The 19,206-nt window shown below is 46.9% G+C and overlaps 1 protein-coding gene across 1 annotated transcript in view; it reads left to right on the top strand.

Annotated features, from left to right (window-relative positions):
• SEMA7A (semaphorin 7A (John Milton Hagen blood group)) overlaps positions 1 to 14,558 on the top strand; it is a 118,366-nt gene extending 103,808 nt beyond the window's left edge. The window contains exons 11-14 of the mRNA XM_033920822.1: positions 1,764 to 1,879; positions 6,593 to 6,741; positions 12,929 to 12,978; positions 13,859 to 14,558. Coding sequence (XP_033776713.1) covers positions 1,764 to 1,879; positions 6,593 to 6,741; positions 12,929 to 12,978; positions 13,859 to 14,217 — 674 coding nt within the window. The 3' untranslated portion in view covers positions 14,218 to 14,558. The remainder of the gene's footprint in view (positions 1 to 1,763; positions 1,880 to 6,592; positions 6,742 to 12,928; positions 12,979 to 13,858) is intronic.
• The last annotated feature ends 4,648 nt before the right edge of the window (positions 14,559 to 19,206 follow it).

Consider the following 19,206-nt stretch of genomic DNA (forward strand, 5'->3'; position numbering starts at 1 on the left):
ATTTCACGAAAGAAAACTGAAAATTAATGAAATGAAGGAAACAATTAATTAAAAACAGTGAAAATAACTGATACGGATGTAAATAATGAAAGGATAAATTAAAAAGATGAATGTTGATCAACTAGAAGAATGGAAAAAGATGTTGCACATGATAGACCTTACCATAAAATTAAACAAGCCTTGGCGAACTGATGATGTATTAAAAGATGGATATCGATCTTTACAGAGTTAAAGATTGAAAGTTGGTTGAATGATTGTATGAAGAAAGTCATAGAGTAGATGGCAAGTCATGGTTTATGATTGAATGTAAGTAAAACTAAAGTTATGATAGTTGGGAATGACGAAAAAGTGGTTGAGTTGGAGAAGATGAATGTGATGGGAGAGCAAGTGAATGTGAAAAGAGAGATGCTGGTTTTAGGGGTTTAGCTTGATGCTGCCCTGATAATGAGCCATCAGATCTTAAAAACTATTCAGACTGGTTATGTACAGTTGCATATGTTGTACAGAATGAAACTGATGCTTGTGTCTTACAATTTTTGAACAATGATTTTGGTAGATTGGACTACTGTAATGCGCTGTATTTAGGAATAACAGAATTCAAGTGTAAAGCTTTACAACTTTTGATAAATTTAGCTGCGAGATTAATAACTGGGGCGCCACAAATTGCCCATGTGATGCCTCTTATGAGGCAATTGCATTGGCTCCCTGTTCAACAGAGGGTGCAGTGGTTTGACTTAGGCGACACACTCATGTAGGCCAAGATAACCCTGGCATAAATGGAAATATGGCTAAGGTTTCAATGCATAGCAACGCGTAAGACCGCTTAGGCACTACTAGGTGTGATTCTATAAATGACACCTAGCGGATGATTGACAATTGCACTCAATGGCGCTTAGAAGTTAGAATTAGGGCCATATATTCTTATTTTTCAAGGTCACCCACATCTTTATTGTTTGCATTCTCATGATGGATCATATTACACACACTTAACATTAATACATTTTTGATGGCTCATATGTGTTGATATTTATATGTATTTTATATTAATTTATTATTTGTATGTATCATTATTTTCTTTTTCTTTTTTAGGGAGATACTCTCAATGCAGGTGCTGTGTGCCAAAACAAGGCCAGTGTCGGGTCTATTAAATAAAGCTTAGTCCCAATTTTTTAGGTTCTTGGTTCTTTGCTTTTTCATGGTCTATTGATGTACTTTGTCTCCCTCCATGTTTTGGGCTTAATCAAAATGTAGGCACCTATGTTCCTTTATCAAATAGGCTCTTACTTGTAGGGACACCTGGTCCTGCACCGTTCTGCCCCAGCTCTATCCCCACCCCACCTCCACCCCAACCTCCCCAAGCTCAGGACCGCATCTGCGCATGCGAGGACATTGGTGCGATGACATCACATGAATGTGTGCATGTGTATGACATCATCACTTTGATGTCCACGCATACATGAATGCCCTCCAGATGTGGCCCTGAAGTTGGGGACTTCCAAAACTCGGACAAACTGCTGGGTTTTGGAAATCCCTCCGAGCACTCAGACAGTCCTCTAGAAAGAGGACATGTCCAGGTTTTAACGAACATCTGATAACCCTACCTACTAGGTACCCAGTCATAGAACTGCCCCCTTAAAGAAAAACCCTAAGGTTTTCTTTTCACAGAGTGGTTTCTAGTATCGGAACATTTAAGCAGGTTCGCTCTTTGTGCCCTTGAGGGACTTGTCCCTAGTGACTCTGTCTTCTGTTGAATTACCGTGCAGACAAAGGCCTAATCCATAAAGTGGTGGAACGAGATCGTGAAATTGTGAACATCTTGGAAATCTCTCCCTTTAAGGAGCAGGCTTCCATCCAGTCCATGACACTTGATTCCAAAATGGTGAGAAGGATATTTATTCTAATTCTATATGTTGCCCAATTGTATAGCACTTGCTTATTTTGTGGTAGTACTTTATTCACACATCCATTTACAATAGTGACTAATTTTTGGAGAATTTAATTAGTTGACTGCATTGAGAGGAAATAAAACAGCATTGGGGAACCTTTGAAAGAATATTTATGAATCTGGAGGTCATATGAGGTACTGGAAGAAAGTCTGTATAATGTGGTATATAAGAGGTCATCTGCATATCCTGTAGAAAGATGAACTAATACTCAGTGGCATAGTAAGGGGTGGGGGGCCGTCTCGGGCACTGTCTTGGTGGGGGTCCTCTCCACCCCCTGCTTCTTCTCACTCCTCCCTAGCCACCACCCCCTGCTCCTTCTCATTCCTCCCTCCCCCTCCACTGTACCTCTAGCTCCTGCCGGCGCGAGTAGCAGCTCCAACCTGCCTCTCATGCCAGGCTTGGTGCCCCCCCCCCGACGTTATTTCCGGGTCTCACAATTAGGAAGTGATGTCAGAGGGAGAGCCAACACTGGCATGGGCAGCCAAGTTAGAAATGCTGCTTGCGCCGGGGAGCTAAACAGGAGAAGGGAAGGGGAACACGCGTGGCAGGAGGGAGTGGGGGGAAGGAGCAGGAGTGGAGAAGAGGGTGAGGGTGCCTCCCACGCTCGCTCTGCCATTGCCTCTATTGGCTCCTGGCTGGCTAAATAGCGCTAAGCCAGCTAACTGCTGATATTCAGCGGGAGATAGCAAGCTATATCCCAGTCAGTGCCTAGTTCTGTCACCGGACATAGCTGGACAGTGCTAATTGTTGATTGGCTGACTGGCTAATTTTGTGGCCAGTTGGGCCCGCCTAAAAAGCAAGTCTACCTTTGGCTGCTATGACTTAGTTGGTCTGCCTGCGTTTATGTATATTGGCATTTGATATACCACCCTATCATGGAGAAGTTCAGGGCTGTATCCAATTTTCCATCAGGTACTGGCATTAGCAAAGACTCTCATGTCTAATTTTGGGCATGAGAATTTACCCCTGCTGAAATCTGGTGTAAATCCTGGTGCTCCAGTTGGATGTGTAACTCTGGCATACTATAACACGACAATGACATTTTGGGGGAATGCCACTGACCCGCAAATAGGCAGATCTGCACTTCAGTCCAAATTAGGGTTCCCAGATTTTTTTCTATAAAATAAAGAACATGGGTGGCCCCGCCCTGTTCTGCCCACAGCCCCGCCCCAATCTGCCAAACAGCCCTGCCCCATCCATTTGCCAGATATCTTTCAAAGTGATATCTTGAGGTTGATCAATAGCGTTAAACAAGTTAGGACAAGAGACAGCTGATGGGATGTCACAGACAGCATGTGCCTAGTGTATGCGAATCCATAGATATCTTGCTCGAAGGGTCAACACCATCTGGGGAAGATGTCCCAATGAGCCCAGCTGGAGTGAAAGGAGGGGACGGGGTAGATTTTCCACCTTCACTCAAAATGACGGTTATAGGCAGCTGCATTTGAATTCGCTTGTCCATAGGACCTCTTAATTTTGGAGTACTGTACTTGTGTTTTATAATCCTTGCCTTTCTTTTAACCATTATAAAGAAATAAAATAAAAGGAAGCCATACCTTAAAATGAATATCCGACCAAAATTCAGGCTCTTAAGGGGCTCCCAAGGAGCTAGGTGTGCCCCTTATGCCACGCCTCATTGGGGCATGCCCTGAGGCTGCACGCTGCATGGCTGCGTGCTTCAGTCACTCCTGGCTTTTAAAGTTGATCCGGTGTCGGCATCTGATGTCATGCACCACTGCCCACCAAAGGCCCGATGTTTCTTTCTCCAAAGAAGTGTGTGTGGGGGGGGGGGGAAGGGGAAGTCCCACAAACAAGCCATCTCCTTTAGTACTTCTCAGGCACACCTGGCTTTTAAAGTTGTTCCGACGGCAGTGCCTGATGTTACATGCTGCTTCCCATCAAAGCTTTGATCTTTCTCTCTCCAAGGGGAGGGGGGTGGGGTGTCCACAAACAAGCTGCCTCCTCCAATATTTCTCAGGCACTCCCGGCTTTTTAAAATTGTTCCAGCAGCAGCATTTAATGTCATGCACCGCTGCTCACCAAAAACCTGATCTTTCTCTCTCCAAGGGGGGGAGCATCCAAGGAGGGGGACAGGTCCACAATCAAGCTGCCTCCTCCCTACTAAGAGGCATTTTTACTAAAACTTAGCATGCACGAGGTACCACATAGCCCACAGGTAGAAAATAGGAATCGCAGCATGTAGCAACATTAATCCTACCTTCCTCAACCCTACCCGACCCTTGAACAACTTCTTAACACAATGTGATCCTCAAATCTCCATAACACATATTTCCTTGAGAGCAAGGTGATACCAGCATAATTTGAGCTTTATAAAGCATAAATCCATGAAAGTGCTCAGGGTATCATTTTTAATAAGGTGGGGTGGTATGATAGAAGGGACATAGCAAAGAGGTGGAAGATTAAGTGGGAGGGAAGGGCTTGGAGCCAGTAACATTTTTTTAAATTTTGTTTCAAATAAAAAATAATGAATCAAAATAAACCGCAACTGAAATAAAATATTTTTGGTGTAGACTCTTAAGCAAGGATGGGAAGAAGGGGAAATGAAAGCATAGTACCGTATTTTCACGCATATAACGCGCGCGTTATACGTGTTTTTACAAACTGTGCATACCCTTGCGCGGTATACGCGTGAGCGCGTTGTACAAATTTTTTTTTACATAGTCCCCCCCGACGTCCGATTCACCCCCCGCAGGACTGCTCGCATGCACCCGCACCCCCATCCCGAAGGACCGCCGACTCCCTGACTCCCCGACATGATCGGGGCAAGAGGGAGCTCAAGCCCTCTTGCCCCCCTGACTTCCCGACACGATCGGGGCAAAAAGAAGCCCAAGCCCTCTTGCCCCGCCAATTCCCCAACTCCCCGACAATATCGGGCCAGGAGGGAGCCCAAGTCCTCCTGGCCCTGGCGACCCCCCCCCCCCCGCTAGTTGTTCGGGCCAGGAGGGAGCCCAAACCCTCCTGGTCACGGTGACCCCCTAACCCCACCCCGCACTACATTACGGGCAGGAGGGATCCCAGGCCCTCCTGCCCTCGACGCAAACCCCCCTCCCCCAACGACCGCCCCCCCCCAAGAACCTCCGACCACCCCCCCAGCTCACCCGCGACCCCCCTGGCCGACCCCCCATGACACCCCCACCCCCTTTCCCCGTACCTTTCTGTAGTTGGCCGGACAGACGGGAGCCAAACCCACCTGTCCGGCAGGCAGCCAACGACGGAATGAGGCCGGATTGGCCCATCCGTCCCAAAGCTCCGCCTACTGGTGGGGCCTAAGGCGCCTGGGCCAATCAGAATAGGCCCGGGAGCCTTAGGTCCCTCCTGGGGGCGGGGTCTGAGGCACATGGGCCCAACCCGACCATGTGCCTCAGGCCCCGCCCCCAGAAGGGACCTAAGGCTCCCGGGCCTATTCAGATTGGCCCAGGCGCCTTAGGCCCCACCAGTAGGCGGAGCTTTGGGACGGATGGGCCAATCCGGCCTCATTCCGTCGTTGGCTGCCTGCCGGACAGGCGGGTTTGGCTCCCGTCTGTCCGGCCAACTACAGAAAGGTACGGGGAAGGGGGGTGGGGGTGTCGTGGGGGTCGGCCAGGGGGGTCGCGGGTCGGCTGGGGGGGCGGTCGGAGGTTCTTGGGGGGGGCGGTCATTGGGGGGAGGGGGGTTTGCGTCGAGGGCAGGAGGGCCTGGGATCCCTCCTGCCCGTAATGTAGTGCGGGGTGGGGGTAGGGGGTCGCCGTGGCCAGGAGGATTTGGGCTCCCTCCTGGCCCGAACAACTAGGGGGGGGGTCGCCAGGGCCAGGAGGACTTGGGCTCCCTCCTGGCCCGATATTGTCGGGGAGTTGGGGAGTCGGCGGGGCAAGAGGGCTTGGGCTCCCTTTTGCCCCGATCGTGTCGGGGAGTCGGGGGGGGGGGCAAGAGGGCTTGAGCTCCCTCTTGCCCCGATCGTGTCGGGGGTGCCGCGGTTGGCTTGGGCAAGAGGGCTTGAGCTCCCTCTTGCCCTGATCGTGTCGGGGAGTCGGCGGGGCAAGAGGGGAAGCAGCAGGACACCGGTAGGAGCTTCTACATGATGGGGGGGGGTCGGGAGGCTGTGAGGGTGCGAGCGGTCCTTTGGGGTGGGGGTGCGAGCGGTCCTGCGGGGGGGGGGATGAATCGGATGTCGGGGGGGGGGGCATCAGGCTTTCAGGGTGGGGACAGGACTTCAAGGGGGAGAGGAGAGTCGGGGCGGGCGAAAGAAGAGTCGGGGTGGCCAGAGGAGAGTCGGGGCGGGCGACTGGAGAGTCGGGCAGCATGCACGGTATACGGGTGTGCGTGATATACAAAAATTTCTGTACATAAATTTGTATTTTCCGCGCGCTATACCCGTGTGCGCGTTTTACACGGGTGCGCGTTATCTACGTGAAAATACGGTAGATAGGAGACTCTTCTCATGATAACAAAGTCACCTCAAAATCACCTTCAAGACAGAAGCCCAAAAGCCCCGGCTCCTACAGCACTAATAGGATCTGAGGTTGTTGGGCTTCAGGTTTCAGGCTTTGTAGGTCACTAGGAACTCCTGCTGAGATTCAAATAGTATAATAACATGTAAAATGGGAGAACTTGTGGTCCTTAATATGTTATTTTGCTTTCCATTCCAGAAAAGACTGTATGTGGGTTCGTCTGCTGAAGTTGTTCAAGTGCTGTTGGACCCGTGCGATGCTTACAAGGACAGCTGTGAAAGCTGTCTCCTGGATCCCTACTGTGTCTGGGACCAACAGAGCTGCTCTTCCATCCTGTTCAGCAGAGGGTATGTCTGGCCTAGAGGATAAAACTGCATCTTCTTTGCAACTGGGAACAGAAAGTCCAGCACCTGAACCCTGAATGGAGAATCTTATTTCTCTCCCCTCTCACTCTTAGAAACCAGGGGCACCTTTCATTCCTATTAGCATTCTTTGCTTCTTTCAAGTTTCATTATGTGTAGGGTTACCATTTTTCAGGCCGCAAAAATCCGGACACATGCCTCCGCCCAGTCACGCCTCTGGCCCTGCCCCCGCCCTGCCCAGTTCTGCCTTCGGCTCCGCCCCATTCTGCCCCAGTCCCTCCACCCCGTTCTACCCCAGCCTCCAGCCCCGCCCCCCAAACCTATTATCTTCTTCCTCAACAAGCTCCAGCCGCATTAGGAGGTTCCTGGAGCATGTGTGTGACGCCAGCCACGTACGCTCAGATGCCCTCCTGATGCGTCCGGAGCTCGTCAGGACTTTCCAAAATCCGGACAAATGCTGGGTTTTGAAAAGTCCATCCTGGAGCCCGGACAGTCCTCTAAAAATAGGATATGTCCGAGTTTTCCCAGACGTCTGGTAGCCCTAATTATGTGAAGGGTTGAAACCATTTGTTTGAACCATTAATACTGAGAAAACTGACTTTCTTTTCCTTCCTAGGTTTTCCCTGGTTACTTTACTTTCTTAGTAATTTTGGTCCTTCAACTGAACATAGAACTTCAAAACTGGCCATATTCTAAGTTCGCACAGTAGTTCTAGGAAAGGCTTTCCTGTACCTGCCCCAAGGACTCACAGTCACGTTTTTAGGTATATCCACATAGAATATGGTTGTAAGAATTTGTTGTAGTAGGCTTACATACATTCTATAACTACTATGAACTATTTATATACGCTAAAAGGGAAAGAGATTGGGACTTGTATGCCACCCTTTTATGTAGTTTTACAACCAAACAGGGCCTTTCCTCTGCCGCATCACTTCTGACCTGGCAGAGGAAAGGCCCTGCCGGGACTGGCTGGAAGCTGCCTCTTTACCAGCGCTTCCTCTGCTCGCTGGCTGCTGCTACAGCTTCGGGTGAGTAAGGGAGGGAGGGGGAGTTGTCTAAGGAGCGCAGGAGACTTTTTTTTTTGTGCTGACAATTTTTTTGGCCAGTCGGTTGAGAGTGCCGGTTACTCGAATACCGGTTAACTAAGATTCTACTATATTCATTAGGGGTATTCTGAAAACCCAACCTGATTGTGGCCTTCAAGGACCATCGTTGACTACTACAGCTTAAGATTTTGCTGCGATGTGTCCTAAAACTTGTAGACTTGGCTTCGTTAGGTGGGATGGTTTCCTGCACTCAGTGCAGTAGGAGGGTGGGATAGCAAGCAGGAGTGGCTTTATGTTTGGGAAATGGGCACAGACAGAACACAGATTGTGAAAAGGGAGAGAACTTTATTCCTAAACTCTTCTGAATTAGACTTTTTAGAGTTGCTCCTAAAAAGAAGGAATGGATAGATTCTAAGAATTCTAAGAATACATGCTCTGTTCCTGTCTTATAACTAAGCACAGAAAAGCCCACTAACGCAAGTCAAAGGGGACGTGGGGGGAAGAGAGGTTAAACTTATCCTAGAGGGAAACTCTAGACATACTGTTTCCTCTTTTCAGGATGGGGAGTTGTGCGTGGTGGGTTGTAACTAGAGAATAACACGGGAACAAAGTTTGTCCCCATTCCCGCGGCTCTGTCCTCATTTGCAGAAGCCTCAAACACTTATGATGTTATATTTAAATATTTTTTTAATTAAAGTATAAAAAGGGACAATATTCTGTGCAACTGTTTATAAACTACAAATAGAGCCTTCCAGTTCGATCTGGTTTTGGTACAACCTTCCCAAAGATTCAGTTGCCTATGTTTTTACAACATCTGGGAAGGTAATTGGATTGTCTTTCAGACACGGGTGTAGAAGAGAATCTAAACTGGGTAGTGGGTGGACAGGAAAATAAGTGTCTATTAAATGTTAGATATGTTCCTTGACGTCAGCAGTGATGGATGAATCTGTTGCAGTAACAGTAAGATGCTTGAGCGGCTGGGCACATGATGGAAGGACGTTGCAGATAGTAGGAGTCTGATCAGCAGACAAGACTCTTATCTCCACATTAAAGGCAGATAAGACACAAATGATGTCATTGTACAGTAGTTCATTTAAATCCAAAGGCAGCTTCGGCAGTTTTTTAGTCATTGAATTCAGTTGCCAGTTGTCTAAGATGTGTTAAGTTTCTACATGTTGATACTAGTCTCAAGCTTTTAGAGAATGACACAGGGACAAAGGGATTTAGTGACTTGCCCAGGGTCACAAGGAACAGTGTGGGCTTGAAGCCACAATTTCAGGGTGGCACTAACCACAGGGCTATAACCACTGTGGCACACTCTCCCCTATAGGTAGGGTTACCAGATTTTAGGGAAGTAAAATCCGCAGCCATAGCCACGCTCCCAAGCCTGCCCAGTTCTGCAGGCCCCACCCCATTCTGCCAGAGACATGCCCAGTTATGCCTCAGCCCCGCCCCCCTCCACCTGTTCACTTGTTCAGAGTGGCGTCAGGAGGGCATCTGTGCATGCACAGGTGCGGTGCAATGGCGTGTTTTGAACAGCCGTCCGGACGGCCAGACATGTCTCTAAAAAGAGGACATGTCCTGCTAAATCCGGTTCATAGACATAATCGCGGAAGTCAAAGGCACGCGCCGAAGAAAATTATTGTTTTAGGGGCTCCAACGGGGGGTTTTGTTGGGGAGCTCCCCCCACTTTACTTAATACAGATCGCGCCGGCGTTGTGGGGGGTTTGGGGGGTTGTAACCCCCCACATTTTACTAGAAACTTAACTTTTTCCCTAAAAACAGGGAAAAAGTGAAGTTTTCAGTAAAATGTGGGGGGTTACAACCCCCCACAACGCCCCCACAACACGGCACGATCTGTATTAAGTAAAGTGGGGGGGTTCCCCCCACCCACCCACCCCGTCAGAGCCCCTAAAAACAGTAATTTTCTTCGACGCGCGCCTCCGCGCTGCACTCAATTGTCTGCGCGCGCCTTTGTCCCGGCGTGCTTTTGACCTGACACCCTAAATCCAGACATCTAGTAACCCTATATATAGGCTAACTACTATATTTCAGCCAGAGGGATTTGATGTTTCTATTGATTGTATTCCTCCACGCTGTGCGGCCACCTAGCACAAAAAATGCTCCTCCGTCTCGTTTCTAGCCACACACACATGACATCAGTAAAGGCCCGAAACATCCGGAACATCAGGCCATCGCCAAGAGAGCTGCAGAACCAGGGCAGCTACTGAGAAAGGGTTGCTATTTTTGGTTGTGTTTTAACAGTTGAGGAGTCAGAATTAGTGGGCTGGACAGCCCACAGTTTTAAGGAGGCATCAGAAGACCCTTCTGCTTGATCTTGTGGTCTTGCGCTCATAAGCCATAGTTTACCAATCCCTGCTCTTGCTAACACTAGAATGGTGTATCCGTGAAACACAGTGAGCCGCATGGGTACAGCACAGGCTGAAGGACACAGGAAGCTTTCATTACCCTGCAGTGAGTGCCTCTTTGCACAGAAAGCACATTGTGAATCGTGAGGGAGGTGCTTGACACTGTATCCTTACTCTGAGCGGAATAAAATCAGCTTTTGTGAAAGATGTAAATAGGACTCTTACTTGTTTGTCGCAGAGTGGTGACTCAGTCATAGGGAGGGTGATTTTATAACTGAGAGCTTAAGCATCCTGCTTGTCTGTTTGTTTTTCTTATCTGTTTAGATCAGTGGTTCCCAAACCCTGTCCTGGGGGACCCCCAGCCAGTCGGGTTTTCAAGATATCCCTAATGAATATGCATGAGAGAGATTTGCATATAATGGAAGCGACAGGTATGCAAATCTCTCTCATGCATATTCATTAGGGATATCTTGAAAACCCGACTGGCTGGGGGTCCCCCAAGACAGGGTTTGGGAACCACTGGTTTAGATAGTAAGCTCTTTCAAGCAGGGACTGTCTCCTTCGTGACTCTGTACAGCGCTGTGTAGGTCTAGTAGCATTCTAGAAATAATTAATAGTAAAGTACGGGGTAGGCAATTCCGGTCCTCGAGAGCCGGAGCCAGGTCAGGTTTTCAGGATCTCCACCATGAATAGGTATGAGATGGATTTGCATGCACTGCCTCCTTGAGATGCAAATCTATCTCATGCATATTTATGGTGGAGATCCTGAAAACCTGACTTGGCTCCGGCTCTCAAAGACCGGAATTGTCTATCCCTGGTATAGTAGTAGTAAGCATGAAAGGCATGTTAATTGCATATGTTCAGGGCCAGCCTAATAATGTCAGACACCATAAGTCAGGGGTGTCAAAGTCCCTTCTCAAGGGCTGCAATCCAATTGGGTTTTCAGGATTTCCCCAATGAATATGCATGAGATCTATTTGCATGCACTGCTTTCATTGTATGCTAATAGATCTCGTGCATATTCATTGGGGGAAATCCTGAAAACCCGACTGGATTGCGGCCCTCGAGGAGGGTCTTTGACACCCCTGTACTAATGGTTTTTGGAAGTTAGAGTTTATGACCTTTTTCTTTGACTAATGTAATACATATTTTGACTGGTTTCCAGAGGCTGAAGCCTTCTTACTCTCCCTTATCTGAGGAAGGCCTCTGAAAACTAATTTTAAAAGTATTAAATTAGTCCAAATAAAGGTATTATCATTTCTGTTTATTCTTATTAATTTTTTAAAAATTGATATTGATATTCTATTACCCACTGCAGTGTTTATGATGCTGCTTTTTCCTAGGTACACCCTTATGTAACTCCTAGAAGTTGTTGCTTTTTTGGTGTGGTAGAACTGCTTTATATGTCCTGATGGACTTTTGTATTACTTCATAATATGTCTGGGAATGGATTTTGAATTTGAATTTAGCTCACGCCTTTCTCAATAGCAGGGCAATAGATAATAATAATAACAGTTTATATACCGCAATACTGTGAAGTTCTATGCGGTTTACAAAAGATTACAAGAGGTACAAAATGAGTGAACTTAAGAGAGAAGAGAATGAGAATAGGTCAAGAAAACTGTTATTGAGAGAGGTGTACGGGTCAGTTGTCTAGGTCAGTGATTCCCAACCCTGTCCTGGAGGAACACCAGGCCAATCGGGTTTTCAGGCTAGCCCTAATGAATATGCATGAGAGAGATTTGCATATGATGGAAGTGATAGGCATGCAAATTTGCTTCATGCATATTCATTAGGGCTAGCCTGAAAACCCAATTGGCCTGGTGTTCCTCCAGGACAGGGTTGGGAACCACTGGTCTAGGTGCTTCAGGAATAGGTATGTTTTTAGGCGCTTCCTGAATTCCTCGTAAGTGGTGAGCGAAAGCAATTGTTCTAGGTCTTTGCCCCATAATGCTGCTTGATGTGAGAGAAGGTGTTTGTAGTGTTTTTTTAGTTTGCAACCTCTGACTGGGGGGCAAACGAAGTTCAGATGTGAGCTTCTCTTGTGTTTGTTGGTGGAGAAGATAAAAAGGTCCGTTATGTATTTAGGTGCTAGACCATTGAGTTCTTTGAAGCAGAGGCAGGCGAACTTAAACTTTACGCTTGCTTCTGTCGGTAGCCAGTGCAACTGCCGGTAGTAAGGTGTCACGTGATCAAATTTCTTTAACCCGAAGATAAGTCTGACCGCTGCATTTTGCACTGGTTGCAGACGTCGCATATTCTTTTGGGAAATTGCTAAATAGGCAATGTTGCAGCAGTCAAGTTGACTTAGTACGAGGGATTGTACCAGGATTCTGAATGCTGACGTATCAAAATATGACTTAACAGATCTCAGTTTCCAGAGAGTGAAAAAAACCCTTTCTGATTATGGAGTCCACCTGATCTTTCATGGTTAGGCATTGGTCCAGAGTTACACCCAATATCTTCATGGTGGACTGAATAGGGTATCTAAGATCATTGATGCATGGGATCCTACCCTGCTGTGCTCAAAAGTGCCCTACCCCCCCAGTGTGATATAGGGATTTTATCTTACCCTCCCCTTCCCTTCCCACCCATTCTTGCCCTGCCCCATCCCAATCCCCACCTTAGCCTCTGTAAATATCTGAGTTACTGACTGCCTGTGTTGCTGGAAGTGTTCATAAGTATAGTGACATCAAAATTCCAACATGGGCGTGCTCACATGCTGAAACCTCCATTTTTTTTCTCTTGTTGTTGCAGGTTGCGGAATATCACACACGTCTACCAAAAGGCACTTTGTGAAAAATCAAGTGAGTGACATGGGCTTTGAATATCCTCTATGTCTTGAAATGATGGGGAATGGGTGTAGATTTGCATGCAATGCTCCAGGGCCTCTCCTTTTAATTCAGTGGTATGATTCAGGATGTAATTGGTGGGAATAAGGGTGGGGTAGAAATAGGATGAGCTGGAAGGAATGTCTCCACAGCAGCATCTGAAATGAATCTCTGAAGCAGGAAATTTTACCAGCCCTGGGACATGAATGTTATTGTAAGAATATAAGAACGTAAGAATACAGTACTCCTCCAAAATTCGTGGGGGTTCCGTTCCAGTCACACCCGCAAATTTTGGAAAAACTGCGAATATTGGATGCAGTTTAGGAGTGGATTGGAGGCGGGAGAGGGCTGCAGGGGTGGCAGCGGGTGCCTCTGTAAGTCATTCGCGGTATTTTCTGACCGCACTTTTGACTCTTCCCCCACATCTCTCCCCGCACGCCGCTCACAAGTAAACGACTCCCTGATTGGTCGCTCTCTCTCCCAGGCTCTTCTGTGGTAGATCGGGAAGCGCTGTTTTCCTTCCCATCTAGTCAGCCCACGGGCTCCTGACGCCTCACGTGGAATTCCCTCTCGAATGCAGAAAATGGTTTCTCCTCTTCATTTCTTCTGTATGCCTCTCTTTCGTCAGTCATATCCAAAGGACTGAAAGTCACAAATTCACGGGGGAGTTCTGTAATCATGCTGGGTTAGACCAATGATCCATCTAGTTCAGTTACCCTTTTTCCAACAGTGACCAATCCAGGTCACAGCTACCTGGCATAAACCCAAATGTGTCATGTAACATCCTTTGCAGAAATATCTGTATTCAGCATACATGTATGGTTTTAAAAACATGTGGTGTGTCTTTTCTTCACAGAAGAACGTGTGGAACATTTGATGAGTGATGACAAGCATGAGGACCAATCCACTGTCTCCGTCGAACCTTTCTCTAGATACTTCATCTCTTCCCACATCACATCCCACCATGCCAACTATTCGTGGTTGCACAATGGTACAAAAATATTGGACTGCCTGCACAATCAACCAACGTGCTTTTACCACATCGATAATATGACAGATAATCATTATGGCACGTATACCTGCATATCGGTTGAGAATACTATCAGGCAGATTGTGGCACAGTATAGGTTGGTGAAGGGCCGTGGCAGCATGACGGCATCTCATTTGTGGCCTGTTGTATTGCAGTTTGTATTTTTCTACATGCTAATCAAATGAGGATGTCCAGGTCTGCACTTGCCGTTGGAAGAACTCATCTCACGTGCTCCAACCCAGCAGAACAAAATCTGTGACCATGAAGAGCCAAAGAATGAAAGCAATTGTAGCAAATTTTGAGGCTGTCCTCATAAAGTGCTTAGGTGAAACATTACCTACCGTTACACCAACTTTGGTTTATGTTCTTAGAGCGGAGACTAATTTTTAATGTGGTATCTGCTAGAGAATGGCACGGTGACAAAATTCATCACCGTTCCCGTCCCCGCGGATAACCGCGGGAAACCATCTTCATGTCATTCTTTAAGGAGAGAGGGAAGAATCAGAGTATGAATGGCCACAACCACTTACCCGCAAGCTTTGCTTTGAAGAGTGCTGAGATTGAGCAGCAACATTCCAGAGCAGATATTGTGATATCATAATGCCTCATTCCACCAGTGCCTAAGAGCCAATCACATCAGTGATGTCACAATGGCTTCATTATCCTTGGCTCCCATAAGAATCAGAGTATGAATGGCCCCAACCACTGACCCGCAAGCTTTGCTTTGAAGAATGCTGGTGTAGAAGGACTGAGGCTGAAATAGACACTAAAAAATGACATGGGATTATTTCCCACGGTTATCCGCGGGGACGGGAACGGTGATGAATTTTGTCACCGTGTCATTCTCTAGTATCTGCCTCCATTGTTACATATCAGTGTTGCCTATGTCACGAGCTCTTAATTCTGAGGTTTGCAATGCCACCCTTTTGACACCAGGACACAATTAGCAAAATATGGTTGGGCATATGATTTATACTCTACGCTAAAGATGCATGAAGGTATTTTTGGATTGCAATCATCACAGTCCAAATAGATAGGGTCTGTTAGTCACGTTGTGGCAATGGACCTGGTTTTTCATTGCAATCCATGAGCAGTTTTCAATATGTCCCAGAAAGCGGATAAATAATCCTTTACGTTTTGAAGGATCTTCATAATCTGATTGCAAACAGCACTTCTAGAATAGCTCTATTCATTTAAAATGCCCAGATTAACTCCATCTTTTCGGATTTCAGTCTTCGTAATCCGGAAATGAGATCTCTGTACTTTTTTTTTTTTCTGCATTCCACACCTGAGTGCAAAAAAATTTGTAGGGGTTAATATTCAAAATGATTTAACTAGCCAGAAAGGCTTCAGGCCAGTTAAGTTGCCTATTTGGGGCTAACCCCTGCTTTTCAGTGGCACTAGCAAAACCAGAAGGACACATACCTCCGCAACCCTCAGACAAACACAGACAACGGTGGAGAAGATGAAGCATAGTAGTCTCTGGTGGTGTTCAACTAATGAGTTGACCAGATCAACTCAACACGAATCGTGTTTCAGCCCAGAAGGCCTGCCTGACGAGTCTGGATCTTCTAATCCAATTAATTCTGTATGAATGATGTAAAAACATATGTGGGACTTGAGTCTGAACACTGCACCTGAGTGTAGAATGTGAAGCACTCTCTTATTAGCAAAGCACCGACAGATTAAAAAGTCCCGACACGGGGACATTTTTCAGTGGATAATTGTCTGCTTCAGGGATCACCAATACTCTGTTGGATATATTACCATATTTTCTCGCATATAACACGCGCGTTATACGTGGTTTTTACAAACCGCGCATAACCTTGCGCGTTATACACGTGAGCGTGTTGTACAAAATTTTTTTTACATAGTTCCCCCCCCCCCGACACCCGATTCATCACCCGGAAGGAGCGCTCGCACTCCCACCCCGAAGGACTGCTCGCACCCCCACCCGAAGGACCGCTCGCACCCCCACAGCCTCCCCCCTCCCCCATGGAGAAGCTGTCTACCTTGTTTCCGAATGCCAGCCCAGCTGCTTCCTCTGCCGGCGGTCCTGCCCCTTCTCAGAGCCCTGTGCTGCGCTGCTTCCTCTTCAGGCGGTCCCGCCCTTTCTCTGACGTCAGAGAAAGGGCAGGACCGCCGGAAGAGGAAGCAGCACAGCAGGGCTCAGAGAAGGGGCGAGACTGCTGGCAGAGGAAACAGCTGGGCTCGCTGGCATCCAGAAACAAGGTAGACAGCTTCTCCATGGGGGAGGGGGGAGGCTTTAGGGGTGCGAGCTGTCCTTCGGGTGGGGGTGCGAGCGGTCCTTCAGGGTGGGAGTGCGAGCGCTCCTTCGGGGTGGGGGTGCGAGCGGTCCTTCAGGGTGGGGGTGTGGGTGCGTGCGAGCGGTCCTTCGGGGTGGGGGTGCGAGCGGTCCTGCGGGGGGGTGAATCGGACGTCGGGGGGGGGCATCAGGTTTTCAGGGTAGGGACAGGACTTCAAGGGGGAAAGGAGAGTCGGGGTGGGCGAAAAGAGAGTCGAGGTCTCCAGAGGAGAGTCGGGGCGGGCGAAAGGAGAGTCGGGCAGCATGCACGGTATACGGGTGTGCGCGGTATATAAAAATTTCTGTACATAAATTTGTGTTTTCCGCGCGCTATACCTGTGTGCGCGTTTTACACGGGTGCGCGTTATCTACGTGAAAATACGATAGTATGTCAAAAGATGTGAAAGAGCGGAGTCTGCATGCGGATAGTACCCATGGAGTGCTAAAGAGAAAGGCAAGAAAACCAAACTGTTAGTCTCGTTATCAGTAACGCAAAACTGAAAAACCAGCTATTTTGGGAGTGTTCCGGGGCAGGAGTCGGAGCTTGGCTAATTAAACGCGGACATTTAGCACTTAACTGTCCAGGTTAACCACATAAATAGGAGTGCATAAAAGTCTGTCTTACTTTATGTGGTAAGCCATAACCAATTAAGTACTGAATATTGCACTTTTAGCCGGCTCTGGAAACCCAGAAATTCAATGCTGGTGCCTGGTCATGGCCTGGTATTGAAATTCTGGGTTTAACATTGGTGACAGTTGGCAAAATGCTGATCACTCAATATCAATATCTCAATATCAGGTCTTTAGATGATATATATCTGTGTAATTAGGGGTAGATCCTACAATATGTACTGTTGTTACCAAAAGGATCTCGAAATTCTCTCCAGCACAGAACCCTTTGATACATTAGAAGACAATGTATGAATATAGCGTAAGTCTTATTCCACATAGTATTCTACCCACCTGCTTAGTAACTAGGGATCAAAAAGCTTGATTTTGCACAGCTCTACCAGGTAGACTAGGTAGAAAAATGAATTTCCAATTCTGGGCATGCACAATTTTCACAGTGTTTTATAAAAGGCTCTCCAAGCACAGAGTCTTGTAAAATACATATAAAGGATGTAGGAAATTCACATCTAGCTTGCAGCACATATAAAATCAGCCATTTAAAAAAAAGGAATACATTCCAAAAAAAGAGCAGCTGACCTATAAAACTGTAAAGTTTGGCTCTGCATATATTTTCCCATTTTACAACGGCAATAGATGTGTGCTGCAAAAAAAAAAAATTGAAAATGCCTGTCAGGATTTTCACAGGCAGGTGTCAGTTGCCTGGTCGTTCAGACCTGGGGTCTCCACCATGCAGTGAAGAGGCAATAATACTTACTCTGCAAATTTGAAAAACAGTTATTTTACTTGGCTTCTGAACTGGCTCTTCTTGTACATACAGCAGAGGTGTAGCCACTGATGGGCTCGGGCCCACCCAATAGCAATGCACTCTTAATCTAATCTAATTCTTAGTCTCATCATCTCCTAAAAACAGAAGCTCGATTCGGTTTACATAATTAGATCACAAAGAGAGATCCATTAACATTCTGTGGAGCTATTGTCTAAAAAGCGATGAAACATAGTGGTATTTAAGGTTTCGCAAGAGATCTGAAGAGATAAACACGATCTAATGTGAGGAGGTAGTCCATTCCACAATGGTAGCTAGCAGGGATTCTTAAGCCCCACCAGCTGACGACATCCCCCTGATGGCACCGTAACGATGTCGTCCATTGTGGCACTCAGTAGCAGATCTCTGAGCTGCCAACACCGGCACATGGTCGGTTTTGGCGCATGCGCAAAAACTAACCATGTGCCAGTGTTGGCCAGTCAAGGATCTGCCGCCGACTGCCAATGTCGGCAGCAGCTAAGTGCCATGGGGGGGGGGGGAGGAAGGTCTTCAGCTGGTGGGTATTGAGGATCTCTGCTAGCTCAGATACGTTTTTCAAGTTGAGTAGAGGAAGGGGTGGACAACGGGGCGGAGGGAGAGAGAGAACACTGGTGCCCACCCACTTTTCCTCTAGGCCCACTCAAAATCTGCTGTCTGGCTATACTGTTGACCCGCAGTGCTATGAAATTCAGTACTTACATGTACTAATATTGGGAAACATAAGTGCATCTTGTGAAATCAGCACCTACATGTCTATGTACCAGCATTTACACACTTGAGGCTGCTCTTTGTTAGGACATGTAGCTTCGTGACACGGATGCTCCCATTGTATGTGCTGGCATGCACATGCATGTCAAAAAAGACTTCAAGCTTGTATAATTGCCAGGGAATTGTGAATGCCGTGACCTGGAAGTTCTAAATCCTACCCGGACGTCCCCTGCAAAATGGGCCGTCACATTTGTTAATTTAGAATACGTGTCATTTTAATATTTAAATGAATAATTATCTCATCTAATCTCAGATTATCCTCAAGCGGCGATGTATGGCGTATGAAGAATAGTTAACATTTCATTATGGTCGGCAAAATTTCAATGCAAATGAAGTTGCACTTTTGTGCGTGTGTGTTTCTGAATACTTCCTTTCTGTATAATGTTTCTTAGAAAATTATTGTTCGACTTCTAAGTGCTAATTTATTGCTAAAAACATCTACACGTTCCACTTATCCTACTTCTAGGTTGTTTGTATTGGCACCCTCACCGATTGTGTACAGTCTTTAGACAATTCTTGTTAACCGCATAGAACTCCATGGTGTATCGCGATATACAAATAAAATTTTGTCATGTTATATAATTTCAGCATTTCGTCGAGTAAGTGGAGACAGTATGTTAATGTGAAAATAATTGATACAGAAGTGATAGATAATTATTAGAAGTGGAT

The sequence above is a fragment of the Geotrypetes seraphini genome, chromosome 14 (genome assembly GCF_902459505.1).
Source record: "Geotrypetes seraphini chromosome 14, aGeoSer1.1, whole genome shotgun sequence".
NCBI lineage: Eukaryota > Metazoa > Chordata > Amphibia > Gymnophiona > Dermophiidae > Geotrypetes > Geotrypetes seraphini.